Source organism: Ylistrum balloti, unplaced genomic scaffold, assembly GCF_031769215.1.
Source record: "Ylistrum balloti isolate Yb309-2 unplaced genomic scaffold, AGI_CSIRO_Ybal_v1 Utg370566, whole genome shotgun sequence".
Lineage (NCBI taxonomy): Eukaryota > Metazoa > Mollusca > Bivalvia > Pectinida > Pectinidae > Ylistrum > Ylistrum balloti.
The window spans coordinates 687,158-705,881 of NW_026782355.1; the positions used below are offsets into that span (position 1 = coordinate 687,158).

Genomic DNA, 18,724 nt, shown 5'->3' on the forward strand with positions numbered 1-18,724 from the left:
ATCATGTAATATGACAGGATTTCCGATCGCTTGACCTTGCAATATTTCTAACTCCTGCCATAGTCTGCGACCTCCAATTTATGAATGACATTTAAAAATCGCACAAAGTTCATTAGGTTATCAATCGTTACACCAGACGGAAGTGGTTTAATTTCCCTAACGAGAGGAAGATTACATGATTTGTGACTTTATTCTAATATCACCCAAGCTGTAAATCGTTTAAAGGCTATCAAAATAACTGATCTCGTTTAGTTTCTATGTGTGTGCCATTCCAGTAATGTCAAAACAAAATACTCAAGAGTATGTCATGAAAGATATGTCCAAATCAAAGAAGAAATATTTTGAGAACAAAATCATACACCTGATTTAGTTTCATGTTGACGATTCGTATACTTATGGAAACTGTGCTCCACTGTTGGCCGGCTTACTTTTGTTTTCACACGAAGCTCAACTTATAAAAGAGCTAACCAAAACAGGTCAAAAAGACCTTACAAAGTCGTTTCATTTCACTTTCAGAATTATTTAAATAACAAGAGATTTATTGACCACGTCAATAGTATATACCCACCAGAATAGGAAAGCAAAACAAGACATTGTCTTCTCCGTCAGCTGCTTACCCTGATTTTTTTTCTACAACGATTGTCAACAACATTAACAGCTTTCCACCAAGCTTAATGATAATCGTGATGATTTCAATTTCAATATTGCGATTTTTTTTCCATTTCAGGATAGCAACAAACCCGTATTCCCAACCTATGGTGTTTACAAATCGTGTTTGATTCGATATCCGAAGACCTGTTCCCAGTATCACTTTTTACTCAAGAAGTAGTAAGACAAGATACCTGTTTGTGAAAGTTATGGGTAAGTTGTACAGTCATCAAAGTGTTTTATTGGGGTATGTTCTAAAGCTTTGTGAGATATGAAGCTGGACGCATTTGATACTCGTTAGCTTGCCAGTTGTTATCATTCGAGAAGCTGATACTGTTTACTTTGACTGACCAAGATATACATGACAGATTTGTCAATGAAGCAGAAGAGGTATGTGAAATTTTAAGTAAATGCTGTCACTTTCTGGACGATTAGCCTGCGACGTCCAATTTATGAATGACATTTAGAAATAACACAAGGTTCATTTGGTTATCAATCGTTACACCAGACAAAAGTGGTTTCCCTAGCGATGAGAACATGGCATGACTTTATTCTAATGTTACCTAAGCTCTAAATCGTATAAAGGCTATCAACATAAATGAGCTCGTTTAGTGTTTACGTGTGTGCCATTCCAGCAATGTCAAAACACATGCTTCAGGTTCCTTTTTCATTTTACCTCTATTTACATACTAACTCATGAAGTGGTTCAGAAAATACACAAATGCGTTTTTCTAAAATAATCTGATATATGAAAATTACTAACTTTAATTAATCATTGTGTTGCTGTACCTCCCCGTCATTTTATTAACTCTCCTTTAGATCACTTTGGATTTTCCTTCACAGACACGTAAGCTTAATATTTAGGCCCTTGACATCACTGACGAGCCCTAGAAGGACGAAACAGCTGTATGATGTATCACCACTGACGAGCCCTAGAAGGACGAAACAGCTGTACGATTTAGTTAAATTTATTGTTTGGTTCTACTGAATTATTAAATGATAGTACACACTTTTTATACCATCTTCCGATTACGTTACAGAATTGAAGCGGTATTCAATATCCTTAAAAAATTTCTGTTGACTTCGCGGGCTCTTTTAATCCACGAATTCATGTGTCATTTTTGAGCTACATTTATCCACGAAATCAAATTTTCTCGAAAAAGTGATTTTTGAAAAATCACGAAAATTGAGCCAAACGAAAATATATGATTTTACATTATACCAAAGCTATAATAATGAGAGTAAGATAAACAATTATCCGACAATAAACAATATGTTTAAGACATTTAATCAGGTTACATTTACTTTCCATCAGATTTTCTTAATTCTTTAACTGGGATTCATATGAGGACGTGTGTCATTAGGAACACCAAGAGTGGAAAATACGACACAGAAAGTAAAAGATTCCAAGTGCTGCCTGTATACTAATATGTGTCCATGTTCCTATGAATGCTTTATGATTATTCCTGTGTATATGAACATGCCATGCAACAAAAATATAAGTACACATAGTCATTAAGTCCCCCAAACTAAGTTAAGGACTTATTGTTTTTACTCCGTTCATATTATTATTATCATTACAAGCTAACCACCAATACGTATTTACATATAAATGTATTCAAGATGCAGATGTGTCTAAGATATCTTTTTTCGGTTAAGTATTCTATTATTGGCCAAAGGGTTCGTTGACACGATATAGCGGTCGTGGACAAGCAAAAAAAAACCTTGGAAACGATTTTGGTACAGGAAATGATTTTGGTATGTACCAGTTTCACAGTAAAAATATGTTACCCGAGGGAAAATAAGTAAATACAAATGAAACGTTAAAATAAATGAATAAATTAAAAGCGCACCGGCTGAGCTTCGAAATCTCAGTCAAAACCAAGTTCGTTGTTAAAACTATTCAGCTACATTATCGTAAATTTATCGACTGTCTGCTCCGCTGTACATAAGCAAATAACATTTACATAATTCGGTAGTAGCTTGCTACTTAAGGGAAAAGTAACCCATGGATTTCGTTAAAAGCTTCCGAGTCGTTAAAGAGCTTTGCAAAATTAACTTTATTCAAATTGCAAATAAATTTCAGCAAATAAACCTTATACAATGTTCTTGTGTGGTTAGATCATCGAATACATCGAATCCTTTGTTGTGTATTCGAAAAGGCCATTAACATAAAAAAAATGTACTGTTATACACATATTATTTTCATTCTTCCGCCGCGCTTTGTCCGGCACATTTCGTGAAAACCGATTTCAATCGAAACTATGCATGAGCGTTGATGGCTGTGCTGAGTGGTGCTTTCGGCTTTTCTTTTTTAGTAATCGGACATCAAATATGACGGCCGTAGTCTCTGATTAGTTAATGTGAAACAGACTATAACTCTAAAAACCGTTGGTCAGATTGAATATTGATGACCATATCAAGATTTCTTTGAGACATTATTTTTCCAAAATCCAAGATGGCTGCCGCCGAAATTTAAATGTTTAATCAATACATAGATGTGGTCTATTATCATATACTGATATATAGATTTTGTATTGAATAGCATACATGGCCGTCAAAAATGTCTAAACTTTGAAATGTTGATATTGCTAATGGTGCGTGTCAAGGCTCTGCTAACTCTAACCGCTTTATAGATTTATCAGCTATCTGTTTTCAGTGTCGTCTGCTAGAGTTTACTGATTGGCCACTGGTTTACCTGAGTATGCATGACTGCTGTTGTGGTCAAGAGTATGCACACCAGGGGTCTGATATCTTGCTCTAGTGTAAATAGGCTTAGCTGTTGAGTAGAATCATTTCCTACTTCAATTAGCATTAGTTTGCGATAGTTTGGGTTACGTATGCAACGGTTTCCGTTACAATTAGAACTTGTTTATCATGGCACCATTTTGTATAGTTTTTTTCCTTTTTATTCCGTTTAGTTTTCTTTTTACATAAACGACTTTACATGCATCCGTTCATACATCCCTTCGTCTGTGTATCCGTTTGTCCGTTTGAGTGCATTGTGTGTTTTTGTCCGTCCGTCTTTGTTTTTTGTATTGTCGGTGTCAGATCCTCTGTAACATGAATGATAATGTAATTGCGAAAGAATGTGCTAAAAATCACAAATAAATATGTTATAATGAAAAATTGGAAAATATAAAAGAAATTGTTAACCGCAAGGACAAAAATCAATTGCTCAGCTACAGGCAGTTTGGTTTCAATTCTTAGAAAAATGGACTCAAATTACTGTTTTTAAGATTGTAATGAACACTTATGATCCCCGAGTGACTGAAACATGCTTTCAGTCACTCTAGGATCATAAATATTCTTAAATATTCTAATCTTGAAAATGTGTTTTAAGGTTGGTAGTTTTAATCTTTGCAGATGCTCTGTCTACGTCATATTTTTTAACCGGGTATGATAGAGTAACATTTACACTGGGTTCTGCGGTCGTCTCCCATTTCGCTTCGAACTCGGCGGCAGCCATCTTTAAATTGTTTACGGAGTGTGCTTTGTGGCATTTCTCAGCAGCCTAAGCATCCATTTCAACAAGAACTTAGTAAAGTAAGCAATTCAGTATCAAAATCGGTCAGTAGACCCCGTGGTCTTGTTGGAGATTCTCAGGCAGTGGAAGGTTAAAAACATTTGTTGCAGGCGACAATACATGAAAGATCTCAAGCAGCTACCAGAACATGGAAAACAAATCTGTTCTTCTAAAAATTACTATAATCTTATATTTTGATTTATAGAATATTTGTTATATATATTACATACCTTTATCAATTTAGATTATTCGTAAGGGTTATCTCCCCTCACAGAGTCTGTAAAGGATGTATTCATGTTTTAATCTGGTCAAATTCATCAACAAATGAAACAGGCTAAATTTGAAAGCTTCAATGAGTCTAACTTGAGTAGAAATTGAAACATTATCGAATCAACTGTCACATGTAAAAACCATAGGCTGGGGATGCAGTGATTGTGCGAGGCTGTAATAAGACGGATTTAACCGGTCCAAAAGTAAGATCTGAGGTTCCGTGTCAGCAAAGTACCCGGAAAATATGGCTAGAACTCCGAAATGCCAAACAAATATAATTTTGTTAACAGACTAGAAATGAAATATCACAATAATATCTGCTACAATAGAAAATTTGAAATCACCACGCTTATCAAGCTCGTAGTAGGAAAAGCTCGAGATAAGCAGCTGATGTAGAGGGGTCTGTTGTGGCCTTGATTTCCAATTCTGGTTGGTATTTTCGATGGACGTGGTCAATAATTATCTTGTTATTTAAAGACAAGACGCCATCATTATACCTGAAAGTGAAACTAAAGGATATTCGATAAGTTGCGCCTCGCATAAAATAACAAGTCAGTTAAACGAGGGACACAGTTAGTGCCCATAGGTATTCCAATAATTTGTTAGAATATCTTACTGCTAAACTTTATGTATATTTTTCTTTGATTTGGACGTATACTTCACAAAACGCGCTTCAGTATACAGCGTATAGTTTACAACTATACATTTCACATATAGACTTCACTTATAAGAGAGAAGCTCTATGCCAGTAACATGGGATAATTTTGTGTTTCAAAATGTTAAACTACAGTTGTAGCACAGCTTGTTTAGATATCCACTTTCAGTAATGAGTGTTGTGGTTAGGGACGGTCGATTGGTCCATTCCACAGCATTTGTCTTGTTTTCCACCTGTGGTTTAAGTTTGGTCGATACGCGGTACTGCTGTGGAAATAAAAACCAAAAGAATATTTTGTTCTTTATATTTCTTTATATTATACAAATCACCAATAACAAAATAACAATAAAAAGAGAAAATAAACAAAACATCAAAAGTAAACAGAATGACACTATGAGAAAAGACGCGACAAGATAGACAAAAATGAAGTCGTTGTTATGTTGAGAGTGGCGAGAACGGTTGCAAGGTATACAAAGCCTCCAGAAACTGAACATCTGCGTGCGCTATTTTCTGATGTGAAGTATCCAATCTCAACGTCCTCCTCCTCGCCCGGAACACCCTCGTCTTCGTACCCTGCAATCATACAATATAATGTTGTTTTTTTTTCATTCTGAGATGATAACAGTTCTCGTCCATCTCCCCTTATATGATCACTCTTGAACAAGGAACATTGCCACAGGTGTATGATGGGCTAAGTTGTCCACAAACTACTGACCAGTACCATTGTCAGACATGATCTTTCTTACAACGATATCGATTAACACTAAAAAAACATCGGCGTTATATTCAAACATACCAGTTGACATATATTCTGTCACCAAGTTGTCAGTTAACATGGTCTGTGATCTACATACAGCTTAGTGATAAAGAAATATCACACGCTAGTCCACTTACCGTTAACATAAATCTTGTCCCTTACTTCTCCAAAAGCGTTCGATCCACAACATATATACGTCCCAGTTTCCCTTTCAGACAATGAATGTATCCATAGCAACAGGGTATCTCTTTCTCCATTAGTAGTTATGAGAGAGGTGTGAAATGTATCACCATCTACCACGTGTTTGCCTCGTGTCCACCACTTGATCTTGATTGGTTTAATTCCGGTCACATGACATTCCAGCATCACTGATCGTCCATATGGTACGAGGTAGGAATAACCAGGGACGTTGATTTTTGGCACTAAAATACAAAAAGGACAGATTAGAACATTGATTTCAAATGATAATTATGTTAACCCACACAGACAGCATAGCAACATCAGTGTTTACTTATTGTCTATGTGTTCATATGTTATACATCGAGGTGAATAAAGCTTCTGTATCCCTGGCGTTAACCAGGGGTTAGAGAAAAAACCAACTTGTTACAACTAGAAAAAGTCCTTTCAAAATGAACTCTTAAAAGAAATAAATCTGACTGGCCTAATCAAATCTACAGCCGTATAATGATAAACTTTCTGATTTTGTTTGATAATTTTCACTGCTGATCAGTTATCTATAAAATGACTTGGAGAAGCTGGGGCCTGGTAAATACACTTGGAGAAGCTGGGACCTGGTAAATACACTTGGAGAAGCTGGGGCCTGGTAAATACACTTGGAGAAGCTGGGGCCTGGTAAATACACTTGGAGTAGCTGGGGCCTGGTAAATACACTTGGAGAAGCTGGGGCCTGGTAAATACACTTGGAGAAGCTGGGGCCTGGTAAATACACTTGGAGAAGCTGGGACCTGGTAAATACACTTGGAGCAGCTGGGGCCTGGTAAATACACTTGGAGAAGCTGGGGCATGGTAAATACACTTGGAGAAGCTGGGACCTGGTAAATACACTTGGAGAAGCTGGGACCTGGTAAATACACTTGGAGAAGCTGGGGCCTGGTAAATACACTTGGAGAAGCTGGGGCCTGGTAAATACACTTGGAGAAGCTGGGGCCTGGTAAATACAATTTGAGAAGCTGATGCCTGGTAAAACAGTTTGAGAAGCTGGGGCCTGGTTAATACAGTTAACTTCTTAATATTTGTAATTTCCGCCAATGACTCTCGCATTGACTTTGTAATACATTTACTGACGCAATGTAAACGAAGCCATTTGGTTCTAGCCAACTGCGGGATATTAATTAAGACCGACCGAAAGAGTGAGGAAGAGATTGGGGGTGGAGGAGGGGAGGGGATAAAATGGTTATTGCTATCATGGATGTGCTAGTAAAACATCAGATAACACTGAAAAATAATGGATTGTTCTCAAAGGCCTTCCATTCAAATAGTGAGCGCAAAATAGTTACCTATTTACTTTGAAATAGATATCGTTTAGCTTCCTAAAACACTAGATAACATTGTCTAGTTATCAGAAGGGGTATCATCATGCTGATCTAATGATCACGTGTAAGCACGAGAACAAGTTGCTGTTAATGTCGAGTACTTAATGCTGAGTAAAAAGGTCGGTCTCTTTGACTTTTGGCGGTTCATCAGGAACGGTATTAATAGCCCGGGTTTAATCAATTTTGTAGAATGGAATGCTGTAACAGTTGTGTTTTGTAACCCAGATAGAATTGTCTATAACGTATAACTACGTGAAGCGTTGAACACACATTTTGATATACACTACTGATAACACGTAAATCGTTACAGCCATGTTACACTCTTCCTCTTCACAGGTCCCGGTTCACGACCTGTTCCCTAGATAACTTTTCACCGTGTACTCTCCTGTTATAGATGTGTCGCCATTCTCAAACCACAGACACTCGAGGCCAGGATATTATTTTTTAAACATTGATTTTTGTTTTAGCACTCATGACTGACGTTATTTAAACGAAATATCAGCAGAATTCAAGTTTATGTGCCGGTTGACAAATCCGAGGCCCACGGTCATTAAAAATACACAAGGCAAGCAACTCCAGATTTTAAAAAATCGACCCCTCGCTTGGAAACTGGCTCAAAAAAAGTAGCTATGATAAGTTCCTTGTAAAACAATATGTATCCGTAGGTAGTGTGTATATTTACCTTTTATTTGGTGCATAACATTACAGGCAACGAGAAATTCACAATACGTACATGAGATTAACATCTCAATAACCGGAGATTTTATCGTCCATGTAATTATCTTTGACGGAAGTAACATGCCATTTCAAGGGCTGTCACTCCGACTTTTTGGGAGAGGAGTTCCGGATAGCACTATACCAGTGAACAGGTAAGAAAGGTTCCGATGTCATTACGCGCGTAACTTCAAAATAGATATTTTTATTTCTACAAATACATTTGCGGGGATGGAAAAATAATGGCTGGGCAAAGAAAGTCCACATTTGCCAACTCGGATACAATATCATGGTAAGGGATTATACAGAATGCATCAACTTTCAATCAAGCTGGCGGTAATGAGAATTTTTTTTTCAAAAAAAAAAAAAAAATAAATAAGAAAAAAATCATGCAAATAATGAAAAAAGGGCGCAATTTATGAAAAATATCGTGGGGGAAATATATTACAAGTTATTGAGAATATTTGAAAAGAAATACATATTACTTATTAACCAAGAGTCCCAAAGGGCTTGTATTGCTACAGGTACTGTATGTTTTGGCAAACATCCATACAATGGACTTCCTGACCAAATATCATGACCCAAGGCCTTTTTGGTTATCAGAAGATGTTATTTAAGGGTTTATCCATGACCTTGAATATAATGTCAAAGTAATATCTTTTCTCAAACTTTGTTGCCCTTCACCCAAGAAACATTTTAACAAACATCATGTTCCCTGGACTTTTGGTTAATCGGAATAAGTCGTTTAAAAAATCAACACTTTGGACCAAAGTGACCTTGAATAAAGGTCAATGTATTTTTTTTGCTGCAAACGGTGTAGGGCTTTATCTAAGGAACGATATTTTTCATAAATTGCGCCTCTTTTCAAATATTCTCAATAACTTGACAAAAATCACTATGGAAAAAATCATTTAATTTCCAATTTCTAAGTTAATATATTTCCCCCACGATATTTTTCATAAATTGCGCCCTTTTTTCATTATCTGCATGATTTTTTTCTTATTTTTTATTTATTTTTTTTTTTTTTTTGAAAAAAAAATCTCATTACCGCCAGCTTGATTGAAAGTTGATGCATTCTGTATAATCCCTTACCATGATATTGTATCCGAGTTGGCAAATGTGGACTTTCTTTGCCCAGCCATTATTTTTCCATCCCCGCAAATGTATTTGTAGAAATAAAAATATCTATTTTGAAGTTACGCGCGTAATGACATCGGAACCTTTCTTACCTGTTCACTGGTATAGTGCTATCCGGAACTCCTCTCCCAAAAAGTCGGAGTGACCGCCCTTGAAATGGCATGTTACTTCCGTCAAAGATAATTACATGGACGATAAAATCTCCGGTTATTGAGATGTTAATCTCATGTACGTATTGTGAATTTCTCGTTGCCTGTAATGTTATGCACCAAATAAAAGGTAAATATACACACTACCTACGGATACATATTGTTTTACAAGGAACTTATCATGACTACTTTTTTTGAGCCAGTTTCCAAGCGAGGGGTCGATTTTTTAAAATCTGGAGTTGCTTGCCTTGTGTATTTTTAATGACCGTGGGCCTCGGATTTGTCAACCGGCACATAAACTTGAATTCTGCTGATATTTCGTTTAAATAACGTCAGTCATGAGTGCTAAAACAAAACTCAATGTTTAGAAAATAATATCCTGGCCTCGAGTGCCTGTGTCGTCAACAATACATTTGAAACCATCTTGTAACTCAAACGCAAATTAATGACAAATACAGACACATCTTCTGTATCAAAATACAAAATAAGACAGTGTCGTGGAAATAGTTGAATGTATCACTCAGCTGACAGATCAGGATTTAATTATCACACCGGAGACCCGAGTACGATCAATCCATGTCCGGGCACTCAGCAGGAATTGTTTTTCCCTGTTCCCACAGGTTGTTGTATTAAGAGTCTCTGGTTGAAATTTGGGAAATCTCAAGAACTAAGGGGATAAAGCAAATCAATATAAATACGATTTATGTCGCTCAACTGACTGAGCATGCTAAATTATACTGAAAGGATAAAGAAACGTAGGGTAATATTTATTCCAATATTTTGAAAATGCGTTCTCCAAATAAAGTGAAACTTTGTGGATTGAGTAATTAGGTCATATTACACCTTGTCATGTATAGAAAATTTAGTCACGGTACAGTGCGCAGCTCTGGTAAGTGGAGGAAGGAAAAAACAATAATTTCGTGCACCGTGTTGTTCTGGTCTCATGCAGCGTTGGTCAAGTCACTCTTCGTTAGTCTTTATACCGACCAACTGCTTCCCTAAAATTAATTGAGAATTTGATTCGTTTTAAGAATGGCACGACTCACAGAAGTTCTGAGGGGTCAGGCCATTCAGATGCTGATGCAAGGACAGCTGCAAAATCAGGTTGCTAGGCACTTTGGTGTTAATGTTCCCACCATAGAACGTCTTGAAAGACGTCTTCGGGAAACTGGGCGATTGGCCGATCGACCTAGGTCAGGACGTCCGCGCGTAACGTCACGACGTCAGGAGCGCTATATCGTCGTCTCTCATGTGCGTAATCGGCGCCTTACTGCCGTTGAGAGTGCACTTAATGTTCGTGAAAATCATGGGCGTCCTATAAGTTCAAAAACTGTAAGGAATCGATTACGAGAAGTTGGTGTAAGAGCACGTCGCCCCTAAGTAGGTCCACACCTTACCCCTGCTCGACGTCAGCGTCGTATGGTCAGGGTCGCTGCACATGCTCCACGACGGTTTCCACTGAGGCAGTGGAAACAAGTTTTCTTCACGGATGAGTCTCGATTCTGTCTTTATCGATCTGACGGCCGTCAACGTGTCTACCGACGTCGTGGCGAACGTTTTACGGACGCTTGCGTTGTAGAGAGGGATAAGTTTGGGGGCGGTTCAGTAATAGTGTGGGGAGGAATCTCACACGGGTTAAAATCACAATTGGTTGTTACTGATGGCAATTTAACAGCAGCTAAATATAGAGATGAGATCCTCCGACCCCATGTTATCCCTTTCTTACAGCAGCATAATCTAACCCTCCAGCAGGATAATGCTAGGCCCCACGTATCAAGGATTTGCCAAGTCTTTCAGGCCAACAACAACATTCAACCACTAGATTGACCGCCATATAGCCCAGATTTGTCCCCGATTGAGCATGTTTGGGACCAGTTGGATAGACAGGTTCGAAAGCGCCAGCCACCCCCTGCTGCTCGAGAGCAGTTGACCAGAGCTCTGATTGAAGAGTGGGACAACATCCCCATAAGACGGATTAACGCTCTCATGAACTCTATGACCAGAAGAATAAGGGCCGTGACCACAGCAAACGGCGGACATACAAGACATTGATGACTTAGTTCAATTTCAATTTCAAAATCCTATGGGTCCATTAAATTTAATCGTTACTACCTCTAAACCAATTGTCAGATGCAAAATACAGACTTTGGAAATTTTTAAGCTTTAATTTATCTGTAAGTATACAAAATTTCGTTTTAAATGAAGCCCGATATCATACTTAATTTCTGGTTTAAAGTTCACCCTGCGTTTCTTTATCCTTTTAGTATAATACACCGTAGACCTGGGTTCGATCTTTGTCGTGGCAACCGGCAGTAATGCGGTTTTTTTTTTCGTTTTTTGCCATTGCAGGTTCATGCTTCCAACCGAAAACGACTAACCTTCTATTACACTAAAGCTTAGTGTACGCCCGTGAATCTGTTTAGAACTGTCTGACTCACCTAGCCGTTATTCCTGACCGTTTTCTGTGTTGCAGTACAAACGAAGCTTAAGTAGTAATTAAGTATGTAATAGTACCAGAGTAAGGCTTGGTGTACTGCCATAGTGACCAGATAGCAGTTATTGACTTGTCTCAGAGTTACATGTACTACATTATCCTTGTCTGTGTGCAACTCTTAAGAGTACCGATACCACGGTTCTACACAAATACCATAACACTGAGCTGGTCACATCTTCTCTAAAAACTTGTGTTCCCTGCCAAGTTCTGACAGATAATTGTGATAGATGTAAAACACGCCATGTAATGATGTTAATGACGATAAATGCTCTGTAAACGAAACGTGACACCACATCGACAGCCTAAACAACAGTCCCCGTTACTATACCCTAGAACGAGACTTACGACTTCAGCAGACATGCTATTCAGATATCCCTAATATATACCAAGAGTGGCCTATCCAAAGTGGGCATTACACATCCCTGTGTATATATTCTGACTCTGTACAATGAAATGGAAGTCCCTACACATTTTAACAGAAATGGAATTGATGTGGTATGAAGCAGTTGCCGTACTGTGTTAAATTCACATTTTTTGTTATTAGATTGTCAAGGTGTACACTTACACATCTCTCTGAAATATGTATAATTCCGTGTTTGTAAGAGTGGCGCCATACGGTCCGTGCAGTGCAAGAATTAGATCATTTGCATAGAACAATCATACATGTTTACCTTTTTTCGTATTTAACATGTGTGATCTAGATTATTTTTACGTCAGGTTTGCATACTGAAATGACGTCATATATCCATAGATTGTATTGTGACGTAACAACGGAGACTACAGACATCAAATCCGAAAGGACTTGAGCTTGATGCAGAAATATCCTTTTTTCTATATAGTATGTGCCCGAATAATCGATCACGTGATAAAAAGAATCTTAAATTCGTTTCCGTTTCATAATCGAGGGATTTAGGAATCTTGTCATATATTGTTTCATTCTAGAATGCCAAAAGTTTGCTGGAATAAAAATAAACATCTGATCGCTTTCTAGAATGCCAAAAAGCTTGCTGGAATAAAAATTAACATCTGATCGCTTTCTAGAATGCCAAAAGCTTGCTGGAATAAAAATAAACATCTGATCGCTTGATAGGATCCTATATTATGAAAACATACTTCTTTGAGAAACCATGCATCATTCTAGAGTAGAACACACTTTCAGTAAGTGAAATAGGTAGAACACATGACATAAGAGATAGACACTTTAGTGAATCATGTCCCGCGATTTTTTACAACGTTATCAGCAGTGAAATAGTACCAGACGGTTGATACCTTTTGTGGTCTAACACCTTGGGAACTCCATACAGACACTCTACAGAGATCGGCACCTGTTAGTCTACTTCGTCAAACAAAGAACACATGTCACGATGTAAAATCAATACTACTCCCAAATTAACAAATTACAACTGAAGAATATTATGACATCTGGTATTGCGTGTTCAGAATATCACGTGACTGTATTAACACTGATTCGTAGGATATGAATAATTGACGACTGATAATATCACATTCCGTTGACAGTCTGCTCTATGAATGAATATTCACTTACGGCATATGTTAGAACTGGTCATTTTCCCAACGAAATAAAAATGTATGGCATCATTGTTTTGGGGTCCCTAAAGATTTTTGTATAATCATGTATGTCCTTATTGTGTTGGTGGTCCGTTAAGATAACTGTATGGTCCTGTATGTCCTTGTTGTGTTGGAGGTCAGTTAAGATAACTGTTAGATCCTGTGTGCCCTTGTTGTGTTGGAGGTCCGTTAAGATAACTGTTAGGTCCTGTATGTCCTTATCGTGTTGGTGGTCAGTTAAGATAACTGTATGGTCCTGTATGTCCTTGTTGTGTTGGTGGTCCGTTAAGATAACGGTATGGTCCTGTATGGCCTTATCGTGTTGGTGGTCCGTTAAGATAACTGTTAGGTCCTGTATGTCCTTATCGTGTTGGAGGTCCGTTAAGATAACTGTTAGGTCCTGTATGTCCTTATTGTGTTGGTGGTCCGTTACTATTTGTCGAGACACTTGACCCTAATCCAGTCGGACGACATGTGATAGACCTCCCGTATGTTATGAAGTGAAGTTGTCACCATCAGCAACCTGAGATCGTCCCCAATAATTACCTGACTGTCCAAGGGGCGATAACCCAGCAACAAACCATTCACATAATAGATTGGCCATAACGCCTTGGTTCGTTCTGATGGACATTTCACATTACTGTGTGGCCATGAATAACCGTTATGTTGACAAACAATTATGCTGAGCTCAGTTGTTGTCTCTGTAGAAGAATTTCAAACAAGTACTTGTACTGACATATTTATGATAAGTACGACTCCATATCCCACAAAGCTGTCAACAGAACAGCGATATCGTACGTGTATAAAATTACTGTTGCATGTCGTGAGTAAAACGATACCGATCAAAGTATCAAACAGACTGTGAAATTGTGAGTGCATTTAAATGTTAAACAGAACAGGGGGACAATGTCATCTTCGTGATGACCGACCTTTAAACACTAGGGTTAATTATGATAGGCGTATCATCTTTGACCCCAGAATCGTGCCAGGCGGTGATTAAAATAGTCGACCATTGTCCCAAACATGCTTATTCTGACACCTGGGACGTTCCGGAGAAGACATCTAACTATCCGGTCTATGTTATCGGGACATCAGTACACAGAAAAAAAAACGGGTATCGTACACTAAACCTGTATCTGAATATAAAACACACACACAGCAAACTAGCTAAAGTGTGGTAAGAATCATGACGAGGGAGTAATCTAGAACATATGTCAGAACATTTAATACCTATCACTCACGAGATATTTACCAAAACCCATTTTAATTACCACCAAATACAAACACATGGCTAATGTTCCTAAAACCCAGAAGAACACTTTATTGAAGACATGACGTTACGCCAAGCTTTAGAAATATCTATATTTTTTTTATATTTGCGTATATTGGTTATAAGGCAGAACTGATGGAATAACTGCGTGTGATTTACACGTCATGCTGACATTTATGTCATCGTCACCAAAGTTCGATGTCACAGCCATTGCTTATTGTCAGCAATTAATACAATGAGGTTAAACCAAGAAAACTAAACATAAGAGAACACAAGAAGAAATAAATGATACCGATCCACTCTATTTAACAAAACAATCTCATTGAGATTATGGCGACTGTCGACTCGGGTCCAAATTATGAACATCAACAGATGCTTTGTTTACATACACGTCCTAAATCCATTTTTCGTGTCCCTCACTTCAATAATCTTTAGCTAGGTATTGTTATAACGTGTGCTGTAAAGTACATTTTAAATAGCACACAGTAAGCCATCCGATCAGATACAGTTGGTGACAATGTCAGTGCGGGGCCTTTCTAACCTCCCAGTCGGTAGATACAAGGACAGGGGACAGATAAGCTCCGGAATTTACAGCCATGAGTCATGTCGACCTTCTTTACGAATTTAAAGTCAATGAACACCAACACATATATTTAACCAGATTTAGAAGTTAAAACGAAAGTCTAAAAACATTACAATACATTTTAATCTCTTTTACCAGATTTAAATTCTGAACTCACATTACTGTAGTCGTTGTATGACTTGTCGAGTGTATTGACCGAACCATTATATCGATATAGTGGTACTTCCCTAGCTACTATAAATATATAACATGTAATTGTTCAGAATGCCTACTGGCTCCATCATACAGCGTAGACCAACACTTCTAAGAAGCTTCCCTACTGCCATATCGATCTGTTTTTGTTTTCCATTCTGCTCTATCTGTAAAAACAACCACTCGGATATTTCTTCATAAATATGTTAAACATCTATAGTGAAAAACATTGATACGTTACCATTTGGTGAGATATCATTCGATACGGCACATGAAACGAGACAGATGATCTCGGAGATGAGGAGAGAGATGATTCCTTGGATGAGCATGATGATGACGAGTGTCTAATTCCTCCGAGGTGAAAACGGTACTCCCGACATGGTTTATCGCCTTAGAATACCTAACGTTTCCGGTACACAGTAACTATCATTTTAGTTCACAATTCCATACAACCAGGATATTTATGGTACAGTAGTACAGCCGTGTATACAAACAGCACAACACACAGCACGTCTGCACTGATCTAGTAGGCACGGTTGAGTGACGTGTGAACCTTGGCCGAGCGTCGTGCTCCACCGACGTTCCCACTCTCACGATAGCATGTAGCATTGAACTGGAATAATAACGATTTACAGCGTTGTGACAGTTCGGCTGTTTGAGTCAATGTTTGGTCTGTGCGACATAAGTTCTATGGTATGTGATAAGGAACTTTAGACAAAATAAACCAAATAGAATGAATTGTATTGTTATGTGTATTGTATTGTATTGTATTGCATTGTATTGGTATTGTATTGTGTATTGTATTGTATTGTGTTATATTGTGTATTGTATTGTGTATTATGTATTGTATTGTGTATTACATTGTATTGTATTGTGTATTGTATTGTATTGTGTATTGTATTGTATTGTGTATTGTACTGTATTGTGTATTGTATTGTATTGTATTGTGTATTACATTGTATTGGTATTGTATTGTATTGTATTGTATTGGTATTGTATTGGTATTGTATTGTATTGTATTGTATTGTGTATTGTATTGTATATTATATATTGTATTGTGTATTGTATTGCATTGTATTGTGTATTGTATTGTGTATTGGTATTGTATTATATATTGTATTCTGTATTGTATTGTATTTTGTGTTGTATTCTGTATTCTATTGTATTTTGTATTGTGTTGTGTATTGTATTGTGTATTGTATTGTGTTGTATTGTATTGTGTACTGTGTTGTGTATTGTATTGTGTACTGTATTGTATTATATTGTATTGCGTATTGTATTGTGTATTGTGGATTGTATTGTATTGTGTATTGTATTGTGTATTGTATTGTGTACTGTATTGCGTATTGTGTACTGTATTGTGTATTGTATTGTATTATGTATTGTATTGCGTATTGTGTACTGTATTGTGTATTGTATTGTGTATTGTATTGTATTATGTATTGTGTATTGTGTACTGTATTGCGTATTGTATTGTATTATATTGTATTGTGTATTGTATTGTATTGTGTATTGTATTGTGTATTGTATTGTATTATATTGTATAGTGTATTGTGTATTGTATTATATTGTATTGTGTATTGTATCGTGTATTGTATTGTGTATTGTGTACTGTATTTTATCATTTTGTATTGTAATTGTTCTGTATGGTATTGTATTCACTTTAAGCCTTACAGCTCAACACTAAAACTATGAAATACATAAGAATACAATGCACATGTACAATATAAGGCTTTTATAACACATCCTAAATATTAAGTTGTTATATGAAATAGACAAAACTGGCAGACTGGCGGACGGCTGACATAAGAGTACAATTTGAACAGTGCCGGACAAAATCATTTTACAGGAGGTAATTGGCAGAATATGCATGACAATTAAACAATACACATCAGGTTTTAAATATTGAACGTAAAAATAAACTTGGTTGTAAATAATAGCCTAGATAACAAAGTTCATTTCTGTGACGTATTTTGATATCTATCTTCTGTTAATCGCTGCTGATGAGAAGATAGTCGACATTTAGAAATGAGTAGAAGATAAATGTCTGAAATAGATTTTGTTAAATAGTGTTGTGAAGTAAACGAGTCTTCGAATTTATACAGATAACATAGTTACTCATTCCGCACTTGAACAAAATTATCGACATGGCGGTTATTGATAAAAATGAAGAAAAAATACTTCTCCGTCCGTTTTCAACTCTATGATTTAACCACACATCCCCAAAACCAGTTGACGACTGTAAAATTTTTTGTTTTCGTTTTTGTTTTTGTTTTTTTTACGGTTACGGTTTCTGTTACATTCAATCATATCTTCTTTTAGTGACTTCAATACACAATTATTAGTCTTTATTAATTTCAACCAATATTAAAGTATTCGGTAGTTCCAGTTAATATGCAGAGGCAAACGACCCAACTCGTATTATATCATAAAATTTAACACTCAAGATTTTTTTTTTCAAAAAGTCGGTTAGTACTTTTTCTATCTGATCAGCCTGGATAAAACTCCAGACATCACAGCTGTAATTAAGTACAGATGAAACACAGACATCATAAACATTCAATTTCATTTAAGCCTAGATTTTTACAAACTTTCAGAAATACGTCCTTGATTGACAGTAGTAAACTGAGTTTTAGTAAATCTGTCGTTAAAGTCCAATGCCACACAAAGGAAATTAAAGTCATCAACAACTTCTTTTTTCATTTTTCAAAAAAAAAAAAAACATCTCCTGTAAAACCAGAAGCTGCCACTGAGAAAAAACTATCATCAAGATATATCAATAGAAAAAACGCGAAATATCTCTTAGAAACAGTGTACCATACAACAAATATCTCTTAGAAACAGTGTACCATACAACAAATATCTCTTAGAAACAGTGTACCATACAACAAATATCTCTTAGAAACAGTGTACCATACAACAAATATCTCTTAGAAACAGTGTACCATACAACAAATAAACCGATTTTCCAAGATCGTTTATCCAATACGAATAATGGGAGATAACTCTTCATCTTGCATCACGCCTTGTGTGCGTGTAAAAAACAGCTACGACTTGTGTTTCTCACATAATTTTAAACCATCATCCACGCACTTCAAATTATAAAAAAACTTTCCTCTTATTCCACTTCGACACAATTTCAATAACAATTTATTTCTGTTCATACTATCAAAAAGCCTAGCGATAATCCACAAAACAGCAGTATAG

At 36.7% G+C, this 18,724-nt stretch overlaps 1 protein-coding gene across 1 annotated transcript; it reads right to left on the reverse strand.

Moving 5' to 3' along the window:
• Window positions 1–5,405: 5,405 nt before the first annotated feature.
• On the reverse strand, window positions 5,406–16,442 carry LOC132556369 (titin-like). Its single transcript, XM_060220776.1, has 3 exons — window positions 15,759–16,442; window positions 5,994–6,278; window positions 5,406–5,672 (listed from the first exon to the last, which is right to left on the reverse strand). The coding sequence occupies exons 1-3, from the start codon at window positions 15,844–15,846 to the stop codon at window positions 5,491–5,493; spliced, it is 555 nt and encodes a 184-aa protein (XP_060076759.1). The 5' UTR covers window positions 15,847–16,442; the 3' UTR covers window positions 5,406–5,490.
• Window positions 16,443–18,724: the final 2,282 nt, after the last annotated feature.